Source organism: Rhipicephalus microplus, chromosome 9 (assembly GCF_043290135.1).
Source record: "Rhipicephalus microplus isolate Deutch F79 chromosome 9, USDA_Rmic, whole genome shotgun sequence".
Lineage (NCBI taxonomy): Eukaryota > Metazoa > Arthropoda > Arachnida > Ixodida > Ixodidae > Rhipicephalus > Rhipicephalus microplus.
The window spans coordinates 72,537,999-72,561,795 of record NC_134708.1 but is presented as its reverse complement, the minus strand read 5'-3'; the positions used below and the strand labels follow the sequence as shown (position 1 = coordinate 72,561,795).

Sequence of the window (23,797 nt, the reverse complement as noted above, 5' to 3'; positions counted from 1 at the left end):
GCATTATACGTGGCACAAAGAAAAATGCTAACTGGGAAGCATCGGACGAACACCATTAAGTGAAAGCCACATATTGTCAGCAATGAATGACCAAACAGTGTCAAAAACTGCTACAAAGGCTGTTCTAGACTTTGTAAAAAGCACTGGACTAGATACTAAACTGTAGGGTACTATACTAAGTGGCTACTGTACATACGCACCACCTCTTCCTGTCTCCATTATCACCCTTCATCCCTCTTTCCTTCCCCTTTCCCTTATCCCCTGTGTAGAGTAGCAGGCTTGAGCGAACTAGCTCAGGCCGACCTCTCTGCCTTCTAATAAATTCTCACCACTCACTCTTCTGAATGCATAATCATGCGCAAACCACTGCTTGAGTTATCACTTAGCGTTCAATTATAGGTTTCCAAATGCAACAGTTCTAGTGGCCTACGGTTGCTCTATGATTTGGGTGAGCCATGCATTAACAGCTCAATAAGTTGCCCTCAGCAGCAGACATTGAGCAGACAGTTTTTACAAGAAAACTGTATTTTCGTGTATGCCAAGGTGTTCATGCACTACAGCCCTGATAGCTTTACTCTTCCACCTTTTTTTTTATTGTCTGTTTTGTTCATGTCGTTAAAAAAAAAGAGGGGTGGAATGACACGCATGTGGGGCAATAATATCGCACTACTCTTTAGGTCAAAGCAGTACCATGTTTTGGACAGCCAATCTGTTGCATATCACCTATCCTCTTCGACACCTCCAAGGCCGATTTTGGGTGAATATGTGATGTGCTCAAGAAATAAGTGATTTCATTCGCTGGGCTCAGAATGAGGTTGTCAAGGGAATTTGACGGATACAACAGTCTGCTGAGATACCACTGCTTGCTTGTCTGTGCTGGGAGCTCTCTTGGTGTTCTTGGTGCATTTTATTTAGAAAGAATCAGCATTACATGCGTTACTGGTTAAAAGTAACTAAATACGTCACTTGTTACGCTGACAAAAATTCAAGCAAGGCAGACTTCTACCAAATATTCACCTTTGTTCCCACCCTAAGTTACCTACAAAAAACGTAAGACGTTACTGTTACCGAGAGAAAAGTAATGCTGGGCGCGTCTGCTGTTACTACTGCATTAGAAGCCTGAATCAGTGCGTCCTAGCTGTAGGAACAAGCATAATAATTTAATCAACTTTGTATTTATATTTCACAGCCTCTAACCAAAACAACTATTTTAGTTGAATTACGGATATAAGTAAACTCCCGTTTATACGAACTCTGCTAAGGCGAACTTTTGCTTAAGACGAACAACCCATAGCCCCAATAAAAAAAAAAAAATATTGCTCAAGACAAACCAGGTAACAGGCCTCTTCTGTTAAGACGAACGCTTGCACAACGACGGGCATTCTGCGCAATGGACATTTTAATCTTGGTGGGGGCATTCTGGTGAACAAGAGAAAGTGAAATGAAAAAAAAAAAAAGCTTTCTGGCGCAAAGACTCAAAGGAAATCGAAAGCAAATTGCGACATGTCTTTTTTGTGTGCCCGAGGCTTCTGATCGTGAGTAGCATAAATGGAGATGCTCAGCTGCACATATTAAGAAAATATCCAAACCTAAAATAAAAGCTTGTGGACTTTCATAAGCAACGTGGTTGTTGGCTTTGTCAATGTTTTGATTGGCAGATCATGGGAGAGGCCTTTGCCCTGCAGTGGGTGTAGTTAGGCTTAAGATGATGACTTTGTCAAGGTAATGGTGTGCAATGGAGGTGTATCTAAAAGTGACAGCCAGGAGAGTAAAACAGCCTCTCAGAAGGTGAACAGCCAGAAGAAGAAAGTTTCCATTCTTTAAAATAAAATTGGACTTGTCTCTTCCTTTTTATCTTTTTCTAATCATCAAAATATGATCACGCTAGAGTTTAATTGTTAAAATGTGGTAGCAATTTATTCATAAGCATATTTATTATGAGCTTGAAAAATAGAGTACTCATTATATTAGTGCAAATACTCTACTTAGAAGCATAGTTTTTTTCAAGCTGAGACGAATGAATGCTTTTCTTGTTCCTTTCCTGCCCATCGTAAGTATACTCCATTCAGTGTTTTCGAGCGACATATTTGGGTGCACTTGAAATATTAGCATTTAGTTTTGGGGGACACCTCTCATATGCCAAACATTTGATAAGATGAAGATCATGGTCCCTTTGAGTTCGTCATAAAGAGATTTTATAACTAGAAAACTTTGCACAAGATGTCTATTATTTGAGGCCTAATGTTAACATGATAAATCCTATTCTGAAAGTGCCAGAGAGCATGAAATGAGATATTATCAATGCTCTCCAAAAAGAAAAATTAAAAACTTGACATCTCTATGAACAAAGTTACAGTAAGTGTGATGGCGTGCATTTACTAGAGTGCAAAACATATGCACAAATTTTGTACTAATAAAGCCATACCTAATTGATTTAATTCCACAGAAAAATATATTTGTAGCATAAATGAATTTTGCCTCTTTAACTTACATAAGTGCCACTAAAATTGCAAAGGTTTATACGAAGGTGGTCAAGGTATGCGAGCCTTGCTTGCCCAGGTATTCAACAACCAGAAACGTATACCTATAGTAAACAGGAGGTAGAAGTAACTTTAATTTTGAAATCGGGACTGATAGACAGTGCTACCATGCCGCAGAGCCAGTTTGCTGCCTACAACTTGTAGAATTTAAGCAAGAGCTCTATTTTGAAATGGTAACAATTATATTTTTCAATTACCAAAAAAGTAACGGGCTGTCGGTAAGGCTGTTACTTGTAACGTGTAACTGCCAACACTAGAAACAAGATTGGCGTTCTTGCACCCATCACACTTACTACAATTACCAGCTTTCTGGCAACACAGCCTCCAAAATAACATATGCAAGCCTTTGCTTTGCTCAGCAGTAAACAGTGCATGTGCTATATATTGACTCAGTGCATCATTTAAAAGTCCTTTGTTGTCTTTCTCGTCATATTCTGTCTCATGCAGCACTTCTTCCAGGGACAAAAGAAACTCAACCATTTCATGAGCAACTTTGCCGCCCTTGGGACTCTCTGCCCGGCTATAGATGCTGAGGCGTCTATATACAGAAGCTGAGGGTTTCATAGCTAGAATTCAGAAGCTGGGGCACGAAGTGTTGCACGCAGGCACAATGCACCAATTCTGGGTCTTTCTCGTTCGGCATTTGAGGGAAACCCATTGCAAGCACCAGCTGATGACGTATTAGCAATGCAGCGACTGCTTGCGAAGAAAATCACAATGCACCTTACGTAAACCCAGTGCAGTGGGCCGCTCACTACCCACACCACTGCCATCAGCGCCCCTAGCAACATTGGCGTGCTGAGAGACACTGTCCGGCAAGCAGAAAGCGCTGTGCTCGTCGCACCTCTTTTTTCTAGCTACCTTAACCCGATGGCAAGGTCAAAGGGGCCAGACGCTAGGTAGAGATCGTAGTTGGCTATCCCGAAGAGTGACAATTTTCGTAGTTGTAATTAGTGCTCTTTTTAGATTTCTTTTGTACATTTTCTGAAACATTTCAGTGTTTGTTGTTTGTTTATCAAGTGTTCAGTTTTTCTCTTGTTTCTTTTTCTGTTTGTAAGTAAATCATGTTTTCTGTGCCTCCCAGCGTCCTCTCGATCTATGGCTGTGCCCCTGAGATCTGTGGCAACAACATATTAAAGGGATTTAACGTGTCTAATACGTCAAGGGGGAAGCAAAGGCAGTAGATTAGTTTTTAAAAATGTGGGATTTTCTTATTAACATGTAAATAAGTCTAAATACACAAGCACCTTTGGCTTTTCAACCTACTAGGATATGACCAGCCTTGAACTCCAGACCTTGTACTAAGCAATAGCGTAGTGGTGATTGTAGGTTTGTCAGTTTGAAGAGAGGATTAGTTGCAGGCTTTAGTGGTGTGCTTGAAGCTTTATTGCATCAAGTCTGCTTTATATTTGTCATGCGGGTTTTACACCTTTCCACTGCAGTTTTATTCAGCTGAAAGATTTATGCCGTGTCCTCTCTCATTCATTACAGTTGCTTCGGCCATTCTGCCAGCCACTGCATGGAGGAAAGCATCAAAGGAGCAGGGCCAATCAATGCTGAAAGTATCTTTAGATCTTGATATTTTACTGAACACGTTTATTGAGATTGCTACACTGCAGTTCACCCTGCTGTCTCATATTACATTTTCTCTGATATGCTGAAACTTGAGCACATCTGTGAAATCTTGGCGTCGTGTTGGGGATGATATGGTCACAAGTGTAGAAGCATTACGGAGAACATCAACAGAGAAGATTGCCATATTTCAGTTCTCTAAAAACCTTCTGGGCCTTGCACGCTTTATGGCCCAGGCGTCGAAAAAGGGCACTCACATAAATATAGCACAGTTGGACTGGAATGCCATGCACAACTACTATACCAATGCACGAAATACAGTTGGCAGTAAAATTTTGTCAGTGTGTAAATCATGACATGGTTTTGTAACACCTTATGTTATATGTACCCTTGCCCTTTCCTTGAATGTGGACATTTAGATATGTTGCTATTACATACAGAATGTGTTTGATGACAAGCAAGAGGGGCAACATGTAATGTTCTAGCACAATGATACAGTTGGGCAAGTACTGGGTTGTACAGGATCTGTCTCTGCCTATTTAACTGTACCATGCTGTACAGATAGTAGTATTATCCTTGCCAGGAAACTAATGTGGTTTTCGTTTCTTATTTTTTCAGGCAACTGTTTTATTCAGAGAACAAACATGTTAGAACACACCGTTGGACGTTTGAACGAGCAATTGTTTAGTCACTGCTTCTAATTATGAGTTGCCTGTTTGAACTTTGTGCAGCATGACTTGTGCTAATGACTTGTGCTATTTCTTTACTGTTAATTTGCAGTGTGGTGGTCTAAATGTCTCTGAATATCAGGCCACAGTGGCAGCAGGACTTAATTTCTAGTCCCAATCTCTTGCATGACACAAATTTCTCTTGGTTTCTACAGTCTGAAGTGGACTTGTGTAACAGATCTTTTCTGAGAATGCCGTGTATGATGAGTGCTGAATTGATAAGTGAAACCCTTGTGTAATAGAAAGGGAGGGGGTAGTTTCTTAATAGTCTGCCACATCACGAACCGGCAAAATTATGGAATGGATATTTCAGGCTTTGTTTTATCATGCCATTAGTTTCTTTTTTTTATGGCCCTCTTGTGACCATTCTTTTTTCGTGTTTGTGAGGATCTGGATTACACTGAGCTTTATTTGATGTAACACTGTCGAGAAAATAATAACCTGTGAATTGTGCATGAGAAAAAGTTTGCAACTTTTGTACAAAATGTCTTGTTTTATGTTGATATCTCATTCTCTTTGCGCTCACCAACAATTGTTGTATTTCATTTACTCCATCAGAAAAATTCTCGTGAGTTCTTTGTAAGCACTCTAGCAGGCAAGATGAAGCGGTATTGTATGCAGTACGCCTATATACTAGCGTGTGGATGCTCATGTTTTTGGTGCATACCAGCACTTTTGTTGCAAACGTACAGTCGAATGCCTTGCAGTATCATTCCAGGAATGTTAATCATACCAAATGTTTTATAATTGAGCTCACCGGAAGACTTCATGTGAGGCATTTATACAATGTTTTGAAGGCCCACCTTCTATTCGTACATTGCCATCATAGGTTTCATGTGTGCTTTTAGTTAAAGGTGTTAGTTTGATGTCAAGTTGTTGTCTTCCTTGTTCAATTTTGTTGCTCTAGACTTTCCTGCATATTATCATTTTTCACTGTGGCCACATGCTCAACCCAGTGCTCAGTAGTCGTACTTCCTAGCTCACCTACTTTGTCCGCCAAAATTAACTCTGTCATTTTGTTGAAAATGCATTGTTCTGATATTTGCAGACTTGGTGCGCCGTCGCTTGGTCAAGCCAGCTTGTCTGCGCCCTCAGAGGGTAGGACACTTGTGGAAGTGTCCCGAGTGTGTCTGTACTACAAGTTGCCACTCTTATATTTCAACTCGCCAAATGATACATGCAAATGATACATACAAAACCAAAACCCTTACAATAAAAGAAGCCACAACTGGATTCAAAGCCTGCAAGAACGAAGACTAGGCAAATCTATGTACTACCCATCATTCCCATGGTCGCTGAACGATTGCAGCGTCAGAGTTCCCTGTATTCGTTTTAGGACTAAGTCGACTTGGGCTGCTGCTTCTGTTATTTCCTATGATATCGTTAAGATTACCATGTGCTTATGCGTTGATATACCTCTGAGGCTTCTACATTTATTTTAATGTGAAGAACGAAATCGCTCCTCAGTTTATCAAAAAAAGTTATGCAATGAACCCAGTGCACCTATTTTATTATGACACTGTGTTTGCTTTCTGTTTTCATCGCGTGTCTTACGCATGTCTTCTGATGTGCGTTCTTTGTCATTCATCTTTACAAGTCTCCTCCTAGCCCCGTTTGTCTACTTGAAGAGAAGTGCACATATTCACTTAATTTCAGCTAGTTGGCAAGAAGTGTGGAGATAACAGATCATCACAAAAGCGACCACAATAAGTCAGGTGTCGAAGTAGAGGTGGATATAGTAAATTATTCCTGAGTGCTACCTTCTTGACCTGTCAGAAAACCCCTTGTTCCACAACCTCAAGTAACTGAAAAAATTCTATGATGCATACAAGTTTTTAATTTTGGTTAGGTTAACTGGCTGTGATATTTTACAACTCATCAAAATTTGGCTTAAGCCCTGCCGCGGTAATCTAGTAGCTAAGGTATGCGGCTGCTAACCCGTAGGTCGCGGGATCGAATTCCGGCTGCGGAAGCTGCATTTTCGATAGAGGAGAAAATGCTGTAGGCCTATGTGCTCAGATTTGGGGAACGTTAAAGAGCCTCAGGTGGTCAACATTTTCAGAGCCCTCCACTACGACATCTCTCATAATCATATGGTGGTTTTGGGACATTAAGCCCCACACACAACTTGGCTTAAGGAGCTGCACATACATTAATAATGTAGCACGTGTCAAATTGCCATTGATAGAAACGATGTTTGGGAATGAGTCAGTGGTTTTCACTTCTCTTTCTTGCCATGGCAATGTCTTTTGGTGGTAGTCTACTTGAAACCTGTAACTTGTACCCTGTTCACAATATATGGAAATGACATTTTTGTTGTTCAATATGCTAGCAAATACGGCAGGGAAATACACAAACAAATAATTGTAAGACTTTTTTTGTGTTTTGATGTGCTCTCTCACTTGTTTCTCGATGTTCTCTAGAGTGGCAAATGCTGAATAGAAAACCGGTGACAAGACATAGTGGTGTGACATGGGACGAAACGAAAGACATGAGTTTACCTCTGTCTTATTTTTGTGTTGTGTGGGAGTCATTGTGCCTTATGTTTCGTTGCAATTAATTCACTTGACACTGCATCTCAAGTTCTCACTTTTTTCTGTCATTTCTGGATGAATATGCCATTCCCCTGCTGCATCTTAAACACTTCACAATGTGAGCTGCAGTACTAGTAAACAAACTTTCGATCAAGAGGCACATTATAGCATTTTCTAGCTTTAAGATCGCAAACAAAGAAAAGGGTTTTTATGCTGATGCATGTGCAGCCTGAAGATTATTCATAAGGACTCTCTCGCATTGTTTAGTCTGCCTACACTGCTACATTTTAATTGTGTATTGTTTTGCTTCCCTAAATGTCGCAAAGTAGGCACGCATAAGCAGTAGATAAGAGCCTCATGCCATACCTATAAAAATCAGGAAGGGGAATATCAAAGCTTGCAATGAAAAAAATCCGTAAGCAGGGTTTGTTTGCAAAAGCCAACGTTTGAACCAGTGGACTTGTAGAAAGCTCGGCTCGAGCACACAACTGCTTTTAACAAATTTTTTTTAGGGGCGAAGCTCCTTATAGCGGCACCTGTTCGTCCCCCGTAGTATGTAACAAGTATAACATTTTGACCTCCAAGGTGGTGCCGGTGAGAGACTTCTTCTGTGCGTTGTTGAACAAAAAAAAATAGTGCTCAATGTACATGTCAATGGCTGCTAATGAGGAATGAGAGACAGTAGCATTCGGCTTTTAGTTAACGCGCAGGCTGTGATCACCATTAGTAGCCATTGGCATGTACATTGAGCACTATCTGACAAGAAAGGGTTGCTACGTTATACTCGCTGGGTGTAACCTCCTTAGCTTTAGAAAGTTTTAGCAAGCCTTGAGCCGCAGTGCCATGAATACAATGAACTTGTATATACCATCAATGAACTCGAGGTGGTTAAAAATGGGAAGTAGATACGAAGCGCAAGCCGTAAGAAAGTAAAAGCCGAATTTTTCGCCTCTCATTTCCCATTTGCAGCCATTGGCATGTACAATGGGTACTATCTGACTGAAAAAGTTTGCTACGTCATACTCGCTGGGCGTAACCTCCTTGGTTTTCGAAAGGTTTAGCGAGCATTCGGCCGCAGTGCCACAAATGCAGTAAACTAGTATATACCATGAACTCGAGGTGGTTAAAGGTGGGAAGTGGACCCAAAGCGCAAGCCGTAAGAAAGTGTGCGTGTGCCACCTCTCGTTTAGTCCTTGGAATGTCCGCTGGATGGCGGTGCTTCTATATGGGGAATATATGATGAAAAGATGCGAGGTGGTGGTACTTGGAGTGTTGAATAGATGGACGAACGGACACATAGACAGATGCATGGATGGACGCAGGGACGGCTGCATGGACGAACGCAGGGACGGACGCACGCACGAACGGGCTGATGGACGCATGGATGGTCACACTGACGGACGCATGGACGGACGGAAGCAAGAACGAATGAATGGACGAATTCTTCGCCCCACTCTCCATCATTCACTTCATGGATATGCTGCCATTTTTTTTATCATCACATACCTGTAGCCTAATACTTTGGGTTGTCGTGCCAACTCTCATTTGCTAGTGTGACCTCTTTCTGAGTGGTTATTGAGAAGCATGACATAAAGGTGAGACCTGGTCTACATACTGTATAGCTGCCGAAACAGTAGCCTGCCAAGACGCAATGTTAAATGTACTGAATACTTTCAAATTGACTCCATCAATGGAAATGATTTCTTTGAACTTGTTTAGGCACACGTATGGAAATTCATGTGCTCCTCCAGTGTTCTTTCTCACATGTAGACGGCAACACAGGTTATGAAAGTTGTGTTTTTTCAAGCAGTTATATGAATCTTCTTCTTGTCATAATTGTGTGTTTCCTCACTTTTTGCTGTCACTACCTTTTAACCCTAGTGTAGAGTAGTTGTACTAGCTAGCCTTCCTTCACTAACAGCTCTGTCCTTTCATAATATTCATTATGTTTCATCATGCAGACTTGGCTGCTGAATGCCGTCCCCCTTTCCGGCCACGTCATCTGGGATCTACAAAAAAACTTGTGTTCATGTGTCCTGTTTGTGACTATGTTGCAAAGAGCAGATCTGCTGAAAAGAGCCACCAAATTGTTCATACAGGCGAGCGTCCGTTCAGATGCGACTACTGTGGCAAGACCTTCAAACACAAGTGCAGCCTGGTCAAGCACAATAGCTTACACACTGGCGAGAGGCCTTACCAGTGCCACCTCTGTCCCTGGAATTTTGCATGGAGGGGTGAGCTGTCACGCCACCTGAAAACTCACAAGAGGAGACAAGTGCCTGGGGGTGCTCGTATCTGAGCCACAAATCAAGAGGCTGAAGAGTAATGTGGTGTAGGTTTCGTTCTGTAACTTCAAGCGCTTTGCTAAAGTCAAGACCACTTTGGTCATGCCCCAGGAAAATTTACAACTGTGCTGTTTCAATGGCCTACAAAACATACATAACTGCAGGACTAGTACAAGCAGTACAAAATATTATTAGATGCTATGATAATTGTTGAAAGCTTGCTTCTGAAAGCAGACATTCGAATGAGTGTGTGGCATGTGCAAATGATTATGTACCCTCATCTGTGTGTGGTGGGTGTTGAGCTAGGGTCCAAACTGTAGCCAGGGGGCTGAATCGATTGACAGGCAGACCAACATTTTTGGGTCGAAGTGTTCTAAGAAAAGACTAATGGTCCTTGAAAGAAAAAGAGGGGTGATGAGACACAGAATTGCAATATGGGACTACGTAGCAGGCATCATATTGCCTGTGTTTGTATTGCGTTGTGTTTGAATCATTGTGCTTCATGCTTCCTTGCAAATTGAGTTTCCACTGCGTCTGAAGTACTCAGATCTCTCCCTTTTGTTAGATAAGTGCCATATAATGGAATTTGCTTGATGCCCCGGCTTCACCTTGACTTCTTCACATCATCTCCAGCATTAGCAAAAAAAGAGACTGTCAAAAAGAACGCTACATTCTTTTGAAAGGAGGCATTCTAAAGACTTGTTTGTTTGAAACAATCATAACGCACTACAAATCAAGAAGCCACTGTAGGCCTAGGATACACTAATTGTACTATTCTTAGTGTATCGTAGTATTGTATATTGGTGTGAAAGAGGTTAAGCAGGCAAAAAGACAACTTGGCGGCAGCAGTAATTAAACCTGCAACCTTCAAACATGCAACATTCAAATCTGAAGGTTTCAGGTATGGTCCCTGCTAGAAATGATTATGGTACGCTTGGGCAGGTATGTAAAAGTAAATCTGGGTGCACTGCCATTTTCCTTTCTCTAATGTAGACTGCAACACAGGTTATAAGAGTTGTTTTTTCAAGCATTTATATGAATGTTCTGTTCAATTCTTCCTTTTCTCGCTTTTCACTGGCACTGAAATTTAACCCCAGTATTCAGTGATTGTAGAGATAGGCACCCTATCTTGTCCTTATAAAACAACCTAGTTGTTTGCTGAAGAATGATCATTTTGCACTGTGCAGGCTTGGCTGCTGTGCGTTGTCAACATGGCTGGCCCCCTCGTCTAGAATCTCCAACAAAGAAGCCGGTGTTGAAGTGTCAAGTGTGGCTATACTGCAAGAAGAAAATTTAATATGCACAGACACCAAATGATACGCACAGGCGAGCGGCCATTCAAATGCAAATACTGCAACGAAGCGTTCAATCGCAAAAGCCACTTGGCCTTGCACATGCGGGTCCACACCTGCGAGAGAGCCTACCAGTGCCACTTCTTTCCCTAGAATTCTTCACAAAGGAGTAAGCTTTGGGAACACTTGGAAGCCCACAATTGTAGGCAACATTTGTATCCGGGTGGCCGCATGTAAACGATAAAAATTTTGGAAAGGCTGAGGTGGCACATGATGCATGCGTCTCATTCTGCGGCATCAAGTTCTGTGCCAAAAGTACCAAGGTCTGGTTTACTTTGTCCATGCCCCAGTGAAGTTTGCAACTGTGCTTCTTCAGTGGCCTAAAGAGCATGCATGATGCTGGGACATGTACAAGCAGTGCGCCAAACTTATGGGATGTTTAGATGAACGTTGAAGACGTGCTGCTGTGGGACCACATTGGACTGTATGTGTGGCACACGCAACTGATTAGGTGCTCTTGTCTCTGTGTTTATGCATACTACAAAGTTGTAATGCATTAAGTAATTCGTGCTGTACTGGTTTGTTCATAGTTACGTTAAGTCATTACTGTGATTTTAGAATAAGCCACTGTGTTATTTTGCAAAAACATATTGCTATAGTTTTTACTGATATGTGTTTTGTGTGATGATCTAGCCTTAAGATTTATTTCAAGACAAAAAGACTTAGTGTTTATAATTTGTGAAGTACTGGTTTATTGATATTTACGTTGAGTCATTACTGTGGCTTTTGAATAAGCCACTGTGTTTTCTTCAAAAGCATATGCCTATAGTTTTTACTGATATGTGATCTGTGTGATGATCTAGTCTTAAGATTTATTTCAAGACAGAAATCATCAGTATTTGTAATTTGTGAATCACTGGTTTGTTGATATTTACATTGAGTCATTACTGTCGCTTTTGAATAAGCCACTGTGTCTTTTGCAAAAGCATATGCCTATAGTTTTTACTGATATGTGTTCTTTGTGATGATCTAGACTTAAGATTGATTTCAGGACATAAAGCCATAGTATTTGTATTTTGTTAAGTATTGGTTTAAAAGGACTGTCTACTGCTTGGAAAATTTTTTCTGATTGTGGCGCAAATGAAAAGATCGTTCATCACATTGGTGGCAACAAGCATGTTTTCATGCCTGAAAAAGGAATCATAAGTTTAACTTGATGTTTAATGTCTATAAAAAGTGACCACTAGCGTCACCCAACAGCGAATGTGGTCAGTCTTGACAATCTATATAGGACCAGAAATCGTCACAGGTAGAATTGTTTTGCTTAAAAACAAACACGTTTAACTTTAATTTGTATTTTATGCACTTGAAGCAGCCTTGTTTTGCACCAAAGACCTTTTTTTTTTTTTCACGCGTTTAAATAGGCATTTGGTGGCGCTGCCGGCGGTGTGTTCGCTTGCCTGCAAACGGCGAAGAAACTCGACCTTGGCGTCCGCCGCCGCTCACGAGAAGAACAAAAAATTGAGTGCGTGCCTAAAATGCCCCCTGATGCGATTGTTTTATCACTAACCACACTTGATGAAGCCTGCGAAAAGTGCACGCGGTTGCGGTTTTCAATTTTCGCCGGCACCCACCATTGTAGCTAGCATTCATCCCACCGATGGAAGTAGACATATCGTGGAGAGAAAAATTCTGTTCTGAAAATTTTTACGCATTTTCCAGAGAAACCGCTGCAAGGTTAGACAATTCTCATGGTACGCTTTTTATTGCGACACAAAACAGAATATCGATGAAAGACGGTAGACAGTCCCTTTAATGATAATTATGTTGAGTCATTACCGTGGCTTTAGAATAAACGACTGTGTTTTTTTTTTTTTTTTGCAAAAGCATATGCTTACAGTTTTTACTGATATGTGTTCTGTGTGATAATTTAGCCTTAAGATTTATTTCAAGGCAGAAAGCCTTAGTGTTTGAAATTTGTGAAGTATTGGTTTAATGATAATTATGTTGAGTCATTACTGTGGCTTTTGAATAAACTGTCTTTTTTTTCAAAAGCATATGCCTACAGTTTTTACTGATATGTGTCCTGTGTGATGATCTAGCCTTAAGATTTATTTAAAGACAGAAAGCCTCAGTATTTGTAATTTGTGAAGTTGATATTTATGTTGAGTCATTACTGTGGCTTTTGAATAAACCACTGTGTTTTTTTTTTGCAAAAGCATATGCTTATAGTGTTTACTGATATGTGTTCGGTGTGATGATCTAGCCTTAAGATTTATGTCAAGACAGAAAGCTTCTGTAGTTTTGCAGATCGCTTACTTGTAGCAGTGAAATTTCTGATTTTCTTATGTACGAACACATGCTCAACTGAGTGGCATACAGGATGTTTTCTTGTTTGATGGCAGGCTCATCTAAATTATTCGATAGAGATTCTCATTGGGCATACCACTTCTAAAGGCGACTGTCAACACACGATTTGTTGAATGGAGCCCAAGAGGACTTATCTCACGATGTGTTAAGTTTTGTGCATCAGTTGCTATACTGGATGTCACATGCATGCTATCTCTTTGTTGGATAAGAAGCACCACCTGGTTTAGTGTTAGAGTGTGGGCATTTTCGGTAAGCCTTGGCATGTTCCACTTTACGCAGGCTAAGCTAGCGCTGAGTGTTGTGTTTCGAGGAAGTCACTACTATTTAAACTCTGTAGTGCCCACTTTATCATATTTGAAACATTGAATTTGGTGCCTCAGTGAAGGTAATAAGCTTGCCAGATAATGACAGAGAAGCAGTTACTGCTATTTTTACATGTGAAAATAAGGGTATGCCAAGTTTACATAATTAGCCAGTATAACTAATCTTTTATAAAAAAAAATTAGGTGTAAAATAAAATTTCAGTGATAATTTTTTCAAAGGAACTCTACAAGGAGAGTTGAAATAGTGAGGGCTTGTTGGGCATTAAAATGTTTTCCTTGATGCTTCCTTAAGTATCTTGGTGCCATTCATTTAGAGTGGAGAACAGAGGTACTTCTGAGTGCATGATGGAATGCCCTGTGAAGAAACCACTTTTCTTTTTGGCACTTTGCTCCATTTTTGTTTGGTTATTTTGCTGCTTCTTTAGATGCGTACTTTCCCATTCACCATTGCAATCCTGCTTCATTCTTTAGAGACAAGTGCACATTTATACTTACCTTTGACTGGTTGGCAAGAAATTTCGGTATGATAGCTCATCGTAAAAGCAGACAATAATGCGTCAACGGCTTAATTGGGAGTGGGCGTAGAGAATTACCCCCCGAGTGCTACTTTCCTGATGTTTCAGAGTGTCGCTCATTGGCGAACCTTTGGTAATGCAGTAATTTCTATGTCATAGACAAGATTTCTGTTTTGCTTTGCTCAATTGGCTCTTCAGTTCTAAATTAAAGATTGGCAAAATTAATGCCACAAAGAAAGTCAGTGGGTTTTATTACTTGTTTGTGGCATGGCATTGTCTTCCTACAATTGTCTGCTCAGAAGCCCTAAGAAGCTATTCATAACTGAAAAGGAAGTGTCATTTTTTTATTACCTGACAGGCTAACGATTGAGGCAGGAAAATAAAAAAAACATAAATAAGGCAGGACTCGTTTTCTCAGTTATGTTATGCTCTTTGACTGATTGGTTGAATGATTAATAGATGCTGACTGTGTTTTATTGATGTGCTTTAAAGCAAGGGTATGAAATATATTTGTAAGGCATAATTTGATGCGTAGTGTGGGAAATGCTGAATGGAAAACTTGTCATAGCCAGACACGGTGTTCGGACCTAGGCAGAAGCGGCAGATGTAAGCTTGCCTCTGTTATTGCATTGTGCAGCAATCATCGTGCTTCATGTTTCACCCGAAATTGCTGGCTTTCTACCATATTTGAAGTGCTCAGGTGTTTCTTTGGTTGTTGATTGAATGCACTATATAATGACAAGCTCTGTTTAATTCGCCTGCTGTGCCTTAATGGCGTCACGTGAACTCCAGTATTAGTAAAGAGACTCCTTATAAGAAGAACACATTGTTATTTTTTTGCTTTAAAATCAAAAACAAAAAAAGGGTACTTGCATTTGGGGCATTTGCAGCCTTGCAATCAATTATTCACAAGAGAGGCTCTAGCTCTAGATCTCGCAAACTGTTCAGTAAACACCGCCTACACTTCCATTGTGTATTTAAATGTACTAAAGGTCACAGAGCAGGCACATATCGGTAGAAGATGAGCGCTTCATGCCATACCCACAGCTTAATGCTTTAAGCAGTTATGCCTACTCTGATTTGCTGGATGAAATCTTGGTGAGTGGCTGTTGAGAAACCTGGCATGAAGGTGGAACTTGGGCAACATACCCAATTGACTCCATCGATGGAAATCATTATGGTGCGCTCGCTTGGGCATATATATGGAAATTTGGGTGCACGCCAGTGTTCTTTCTGACGTGTAGACTGCGACACAGGTTGTAAGAGTTGTGTTTTTCCAAGCGGCTGCATGAATGTTCTTTCCTCACTTTTCACTGGCGTTGTCTTTTAACTCCAGTATAGGGTAGTTGTCCTAGCTAGCTTCCTTTCAATAACGACTTTGTCATTTCCTAATGATTTGCCATCTTCCATCACGCAGACTTGGCTGCTCTGCCTCATCGCCTTCACCAGCCACGTCACATAGGATCTCTCATAAGAAAGTTTCTGTTCAGGTGTCCTGTGTGTGGCTACACTGCAAGGCACAAATCGGCTACACAGAGACACCATATGATGTATACGGGCGAGCGCCTATTCAAGTACGACTACTGCAGCAGAGCCTTCAATCGTGAGTGCAACTTGCTCAAGTACATTCACATCCACACCGGCGAGAGACCTTACCAGTGCCACCTCTGTCCCTGGAATTCTGCCTATAGTGGTGAGCTTAAGTGCCACTTGGAAATTCACGAGCACAGCCGACGTTTCGCCCGATCGTGCATGTCGGTGAACTGTAGAAGAAGAGGCTGAGGATGTACGTGGTGCGTGTGTCTCCTTCTCTGGCTTCAATTTTTGTGCTACAAGCATTATGGTCGAGAAGACTACTTTGTCCGTGCCCCGGTGAAACCCGCAAGTGCGCTGCTTCAACGGCATAATGAGCACCCGTCGCTACAGCACGTGTACAAGCAGTAAACCAAGCTTATTGGATGTTGTGATGAATATTTAAGACTTGCTCCAGCAGGCACACATTGAACTGAGTGTGTGGGATGTGCAAGTGATTATGTGCTCTGACCTATGTGTTTATGCATATTGCAGAGTTACAATGTATGCAGTAATTTGTCAACAGCTATTTTTTTATGTTTAGGATTGCGTCATTACTGTGCTTCAAGAATGAGCCACTTTGTGGTTTTTTTTTAAATTCCAAAAGTGAATGCCTATTCTTTTTCCTGTTCTGTTAGATAGTCTGGCATTAAAATTTATTTGAATACAGAAACCCTTTGTATTTACACAATTCTTTACTTGCGGTATTTAGATTCATATGATGTGCTTAAGGAGTGGACGGATATTGTTACTGACTTTCTTCAGCTAAGCTGAGTGAACTTCCAAATTGTGTGGCAGCTTGGGCTAGTTGATATGGCATGACGATAGCTATAGCGCCAGAACAAAACGACAACACAGAGACTCGTGTCTTTCGTGTCCTTCTTGTCTTTGTGTCGTCGTTTTGTTCTGGTGCTATAGCTATCGTCATTCCAAATTGTCTTGGATTGCTCGTGTGATGCCAGCTCCTCTCTTTTCTCGACAAGAATGCTCCATGGGCCTACTGTTACTGCAGGATACTACCAACACATCTATCTTTGAACGGATCCAGAGGGGACATATTTGATTATGTGTCCATTCTTCTGTACCAGTCGCTATATTCCATGTCGCGCACTTGCCGTCTCTTTCCTGGATTCGGAGTGCCACCGGGTGTTGTGTATCGATTAAAAAGTGTCTACATTCCTCATGTTGCCCACCCATGTTCCACTTGTGGCAGGCTAAGCTAGCTGTGAAAATTGTTATCGTCGAAAATGTCATTGTAGTTTGAACTGCTCATGCATTAATAAAATTATACCTTTGAGGCTTCCTGAAATATCTTGACAGCATGCATTTTACTGTGGAGAACAGAGGTACTCCCCACATCATCATGGAAAAAAAAAAATCAGGGCATTTTCGCTTTAGCTGGGCCAAGCTTGAAGAAAGTGCAGAGATGGGCACTCTTATTTGTTTCTTTCCTTCTTTCCTCCTGTTCTTCTTTTTCTCCTTTCCCATCCCCATTTGTCTTTCTTACTTTAATTCTATTTACTTCTTGCTGTTTTTTTATTCTGCTTATTCGTGTGTCTTTTCTAATCTGTCTGTTTTTCTTTCTAATATTCCTCTATCCCTAGAGGAATATTAATAGCAGTCTAGAATCATAAGTGATCATCATTGAGGTACGTTAAAAACAAGAGGAAGCAGCCTCCTCTTTAGAATGAGGGCACACTCAATATGCTACGCACAGAGCATTATGCCAAGTGATGACAGCATACTAAAACGTATTACAGCAGGCGACAGCCGTGCCTCCTAAAGTGCTCCGCACTTAAATGTGGTGCACAGAAGCCAGTGCAACCATTATATTGTGACACTGTGCTCCATTTTTGCTTTCATTATGCATCTAGCCTAGGTCCTCTTACATGTGCTCTTCCTCATTCATCGTTGCAAATGCCCTCCTCGGTTTGTCTGCTTGGAGAGAAGCACACATTTCTCGTTACTTTCGGCTTGTTGGCAAGAACTGTTTGAGCAATAGATCATCACAAAACGAACATGAGTAATTGTGAAAGCAGAGTGGATATACACTCAAACCTTGATGTAAAGAACCTTGGTAAAGTGAATTATGCATTATTAATAGCTATGGCATGGCTATGGTGCTACAAATTTATGTTTATAACGAATTTTCGGGTATAACAAAGTATTTTTATGGCAGGTGGGACTTCGTTATTATGAGGTGTGGAGCATAGAGAATTACCCCCAAGTGCTACCTTCTTCACGTTTCAGTGTGCCTTTCATTACAAAACCTCTGGTAATATAAGAGAGTCTATGCCATTGAGTTTTTATTTTGCTTTCATTAATTGGCTGTATTATTTTGCAAGTCATCAAAGATTGACTTCTGAATCTGTACAGATTTTCGAAGTATAACAATTGTGAATTTTTAAATTTGCACAAACAATGTTTGGGAGTGAGTCGGTAATCACTCTTTTTTGGTGTGGCAATGTCTTCTTTCAGAAAAATATCCGTAGAATTATGAGGCTTTTTTTTTACATTTATGTCACGCTCTTTGACTGAGAGATTGAGCCATTAATAGATGTGGTGGGTTCATTCATTTAGTTTAAGGGACAAAACCTAAATGCACTTTAAAGGCATTTTTCATTGTGCCTTGCATTGTGAAAAAGGCCGAATGAAAACTTGGTGCAACAAAACGCAGGATTCTGACACGGTATGAAGCGGCAGACATGATGCCTCTGTTTGTATTGTGTTCTGTTTCAATCATTACGCTTCATGCTTCGTTGCAAATTGTTCAGATTTCGTTGCATCTTAACTGCTCAGATCTCTCTCTTATTGTTAGATAAGTGCCCTATGAGGTGATTTGCTTGATGCCCCTGCTTAACCTTAACAACTTCATCACCTCGAGTATTAGCAAAAAACGCTGTGTTGAAAACCACATTGGTCTTTTAAAGTAAGTCATTTTGAGGACTCATTTCTTTGTTTGAAACAATCATAATGAAAACCAGCAAAAAAATAATCCACAAAAGGTATCGGGGATGCTAATTGCACTGTTTTATTCCTGCTGAAGTATTTGCGATAAGACATGGAAAAAATGAAGTCAATGAAAACACAGCTTGCCACCAGCAGGAACCGAACCTGTCACTTTCAGATCCAAAGGTCTCTGGTCTGGTCATTCTCGGTAATTATTGTGGTACACTTGTGTCGACATATATAAGTCAATCTAGGTGCCCCACGTAGTTCTTTCTCACATGTGCATTGCAACAAAGGTCGTCATAGATTTGTTTCTTCAAGGATTTATGTGAACGTTCTCACCAGTTCTATCCTTGATCACTGTTCGCTCTCGCTACCCTTTAACCCAAGTGTGGAATAATTATGCTAGCTGTCTTCCCTATACTACCCATCAATGACAACTTAGTCATTTACTAAAGGTTTACTATTTTGCATTGTGCAGAACTTGCTGCTATACTTCACCATGGCCCGCCAGTTCATCCGGGACCTGAGAGAAAAATGCGTGTGTTCAAGTGTCAAGTGTGTGACTACTCTGCTATAAGAAAACGTGATGTGCATAGACACGAAATGGTACATACAGGTGAGCGTCCACACAAGTGCGACTACTGCAGCAGAGCCTTCTCTCAGAGGTGCAATTTGGTCTCGCACATTCACACCCATACTGGCGAGAGACCTTACCAGTGCCACCTCTGTCCCTGGAATTCTGCATGGAAGAAAGAGCTTATGCGCCACTTGGAAGTTCACAAGCACAGAAAACATGCGCCTGAAGATGCACATACGTGAACCATAAACTTTCGAATAGCTGAGGAGACCTGTTGTGCATGTCTCGTTCTGTGGCTTCGAGTGCTGTGCCAAATGTACTAACGTCAAGGCTACCTTGTTGATGTCCAAATGAAATATGCAAATGCACGGCTTCAATGGCATAAAGAGTACACATGACTCTGGGACATGTACAAGCAGTGCACCAAACTTATTGGATGTTATTACAAGTGTTGAAGACTTGCTCCCATAGGTGCACATTGGACGGAGTGTGTGGCATACCCAAGTGAATATGTGCTTTTATCTGTGCCTTTATGCATACTGGAAAGCTGTAATGCTTTCTGCAAAGCTGTAATGCATCAAGTAATCTGTGAAGCATTTGTTTGTTGCTGTTCAGGAATGTCATTACTATGGTTTGAGAATAAGGCACATTGTATTTCTTTTTTGCAAAAGCAAATGCCTGTTGTTCGAAATGCGAATTCATTTCTTAGTCGGGCTATGTCAAGTGTCCGTCGGGATCTGTCCACTGCCCTCTCCCATAGCAATAGCTGCTGGCGCGTGCGTCCCTAGAAACCGGAGGTCCCACCACGTCATGCTTCCACGTCGGCAGCTGTCAGTAACAGCTGCGGGCGCGTGGGCTTGTTCTCGCCCATAGCAAATGGAGCCCCCACCTCCTTGACTTGACTGTGACTTGCCACCACCTCAATGCAGTGCGTTTGGAACTTGTTTGTAGTGTTAAGACGTTTATTGGCGAACTCGTCGATGATCCACGACAGCGACAGTCGCAGGGACTGACTCTGCATGAGCTGCTCTTCTTTTTATGAAAAGGGCGACCCACGAGAAGGCACTGGAGAGGACGGCCCACTGTTCGAAGGCTTTGCCACAGTAGCATTTGTGCAGCGTTTGTGTTGATAAGACGCCGACATTTTGGCCATCAGGTACAATGACAGGTGCAGTGCTTTGCCACTTTTTTTTCTTTTTGTTCGCTCTCTCTCCTTCCTGCCCTCCACTTTCTCGTCCTCTCGCGCCTCACTACCGACCGTTGGCTGGCTGGACACCTCTCAAAAACATCCAGAATTATGCGCTCGGGACGCCGCTGTGAAACGCTAACGCTAAGCTGAAAATGACGTTTGTTTTCTTCACTTCATATTATTTTTTAGCCGTGCATGCTAGCTACTAGAGCTGGAGACACATACCACGTTTCTTGTGACAGGGAAACGCCATGTGCGGTCAACGGCGCTATTGGCTGCATGGTGTAATAAAAAAAAACATTATTCTTTTAATGCTGGGTTCTCACGTGCGAAACACCGTTATGGACAGTACACAATGCATTCGCATTTCTTCACGATTCCCTTTGGGGAAATGGGGGCATTTGTTTTTTTTAGTGATGTCAGTTCAGTTCGGTGGTCTAGCCCTAACATTTACCTCTTAATATAAAGGCTCTGTATTTGTGTGATTCCGTACTTATAGTAGTAAGATTTCCTATTATGTTCTTACCGAGCGGACAAGTGCTGCTATGGACTTTCTTCTGCTCAGCTGAGCGGCTTCTAGGATGTTTCGTGTGTGACGCCAGGGTGCTTTTTATTTTATGGATTGACCATTACTACAGACGACTGTCAATGCAGCTTTTCTTATTAGAGTCATGGAGGATGTATATTATTAGGTGTCAGTTAGTTTTTGAGTATGAAGTGCTATATTCCATGTCACATGCATGGTGTCTTTTTCCTTGGTTTCAAATGTCTCCTGGTTTTGTGCTAAGATGAAGTGTGTCCATTTTTTGGTGAATAGAGCTTCTCTTTAGCTCATCATAAAATGCTTTGTGCTGAGCTAAGTGGAACGCATTTTGTTATGAGTGAGGGAATAAACTTTGTTGCAAGATCCGACATGTTTGTCGTTTGGGCTAAACCCCACAGGTAGGCACCGGGAGGCCTTGTCTTCGTACAGCCTCCCTGGCCTGTTAGACAGCCCACTTTTGGTCTTGGACCTCCTAGCTCAACAGCACTAGCTGCCACTGCTTCCGAAGGGCCTCAGAACTTGTTGATAATTTGGGACATTCCCACAGTATATATTTATAATAAACCCTTTCTATTGTGCACAGTTTACATTTGTTGTCTGGGTATAGGTGTGGGTAGCTCCTGCAATGGTGCTCAGGGTTTGAGTAGGAGTTTTTAGTTGTCAGTATTTCGATGCTTGTAGGCTGTCTAAACTCGGGTGAGGTTCAGGGAAGACTCACCTTGCTTGTTGTGAGTATTCTGTGTAGCATGTAAACAAGTCTTTGTGTGGCACAGTGGTGCCAGGAATGATCACTGAGGGGCCTGTTCGGGTTGCCCAGCGGGTTCATTCTCATGACAACTTGTGAGCCATCTCGTTTGGATTGGAGGTATCAGTCTCTGTGTGTGCCGGGAACTATCTTAGGTATTTGGGTGCATATACTTTGTGTAGTTCTTGACTACCAACAAGGATTTCGACGGTGTTTTGCGAAATCCGTCCTTGCGTGAACTTTCTGATGACTACTTGCAAGTTGCTCAGTATCAATGGGTGTTTGTTGGAATTGATAGCCATGGCTGTGGCTACCTTCTCCGCCTCCTCAATCTTGTTTGTTGTGATAGTCCATGCATTAACACACATGCCCGACATTTCGATCACGACAGATGTGTGGGCCTTGTGTTCAGGGTATTGGCTAGCATCTATGAAAAGAGATTACTGTTTGTGCCGTGTGCTTAGAGCAGTGCTTTAGTTGTGTGTCATCTGTGGTCTGCATTGATGATGGATGTCATGTTTTTTGGTATCAGGTTAGCGACAATCTTAGCTCTGACTGTATTTGGAATGTCATGTTTCATTCCATGTTGTAGATGGTACGTGATTCCTGATTGTTCATTATATTTCTCCCAGTTCTGGTTGTAGTGAGCAGTTCAAGCTGAGATATACGCTCAGTATCTACTATCTCTTCAAGTGTATCATGTATTCCTAGCTGAAGAAGTAGGTCTGTGCTTGCAAATCTGGTATTCCTATCACTTGTTCATAGGCCTTCCAAATGAATGCATTTATTTTGTTGGTTTCAGCTTTTTGCCAGTTGTGGTATGCTACTACATACATTATGTGACTTACGACAAAGGCCTGTATTGGACGAATCAGGTGGGCTTCCTTAAGCCTCGGAGTTCGTTTGTGACCCTGCAAATGAGTGCCATTGCATTCGTGACTTTGGAATTTAGCGCCGATAGTCTCGCCGTTGGTGCTATTAGCTTCGATGACTAATCCGAGTATCCGAATTACACGTGGCTCCTTTTTTGTTATCTTGCAGCTTCTTTATATGCACACTTTCTCGTTCATTGTTGAAATTCTACTCCATTTCTTTGTTTGGATAGAAGAGCACATTCCCGCATGCTTTTGACTAGTTGGCAGGAAGTGTCGGTGAATAGCCCATTGCCAAAGCAAGTATGCGTCAAGTGCTTTAGTCGTTGTCTATGGTGTAGTGCCAAAGCGTCGGTGGATATACACTCAAAGCTCAATATAATGAAACCGGATATAATGAAATATTGGTTATGTTACATAGCTAGCCGGGCAGCCACGGCAAGCATACGCAGACAACCGCAGACTAGGGCAACGAGTGAACGTTTATTGTTTCGCGCAAGCTTCTTTTGTAGCTTCATCTACGAAGCAGGGAGAGGGGGAAAAGGGGGGGCGGGAATGGCTATCGCTTCAGCCATCGACAGAAACACGAAGGGGGGAAAGGGGGGGACGTAGAAGTAGGAGAGTTCAGTTCGCAACACTTCTCTCTTCTTAAAAATGGAACCGTTGTACTGGCTTGCGTTGTCTGGTAGAACGCCGAAGCACTGGTTCCGCGCTTGGGGTCGCCGCTTGTGTAGGACCGGCCTGTGGCATGGTTGGTACTGGATGGTCGTGGGGGCTTGCGGTAGTGAGCGCTTCTGGAGGCAGCACGGTGGAGCTTGTAGTTGAGGGCCCCGGCGATCGTTTCGGCAGCATGGACATATTAGACTCTGATAAGGATGCAGAGCCCGGCGATGGGGACTGCGATGCTTGTCGAGGGCGCACTTGGTCAACGTGGCGTCTGACTACAGAATGAGGAGTTTGGACGGTCACCATTCGGGATCCTGCAGTGGACTGCACACGCCCTGGTGTCCACTTTTCTCCGACACCGTAGTTCCGCACGTACACGTTGCTTTCTATGGGGACCACCCAGTCATCTGATGCCGGCGGCGAGTCTGCAACAGTTGAGGGAAAACACGCATCCAATCGTGAACGTAACTGGAACCCTAGCAGCAATTCTGACGGAGATTTTCCCGTCTTCTGTGGTGTTC

The 23,797-nt window shown here is 42.0% G+C and overlaps 1 protein-coding gene across 4 annotated transcripts; it reads left to right on the top strand.

Annotated features, from left to right (window-relative positions):
• Positions 1 to 1,193: 1,193 nt before the first annotated feature.
• Positions 1,194 to 21,402, top strand: LOC142771872 (zinc finger Y-chromosomal protein-like). Of its 4 annotated transcripts, XM_075873823.1 has the most exons (5): positions 1,194 to 8,969; positions 9,336 to 9,706; positions 10,847 to 13,465; positions 15,577 to 15,762; positions 19,162 to 21,402. In XM_075873823.1, exons 3-5 carry the CDS (start codon positions 13,435 to 13,437, stop codon positions 19,500 to 19,502), a joined length of 558 nt encoding a protein of 185 aa, XP_075729938.1. In that variant the 5' UTR covers positions 1,194 to 8,969; positions 9,336 to 9,706; positions 10,847 to 13,434; the 3' UTR covers positions 19,503 to 21,402. The 4 variants fall into 4 exon arrangements, 3 of the variants coding, with proteins under 3 accessions (XP_075729938.1, XP_075729939.1, XP_075729937.1); XM_075873824.1 differs by having other exon boundaries at positions 1,194 to 9,706; positions 10,847 to 12,688; XM_075873822.1 differs by having other exon boundaries at positions 1,194 to 9,706.
• The last annotated feature ends 2,395 nt before the right edge of the window (positions 21,403 to 23,797 follow it).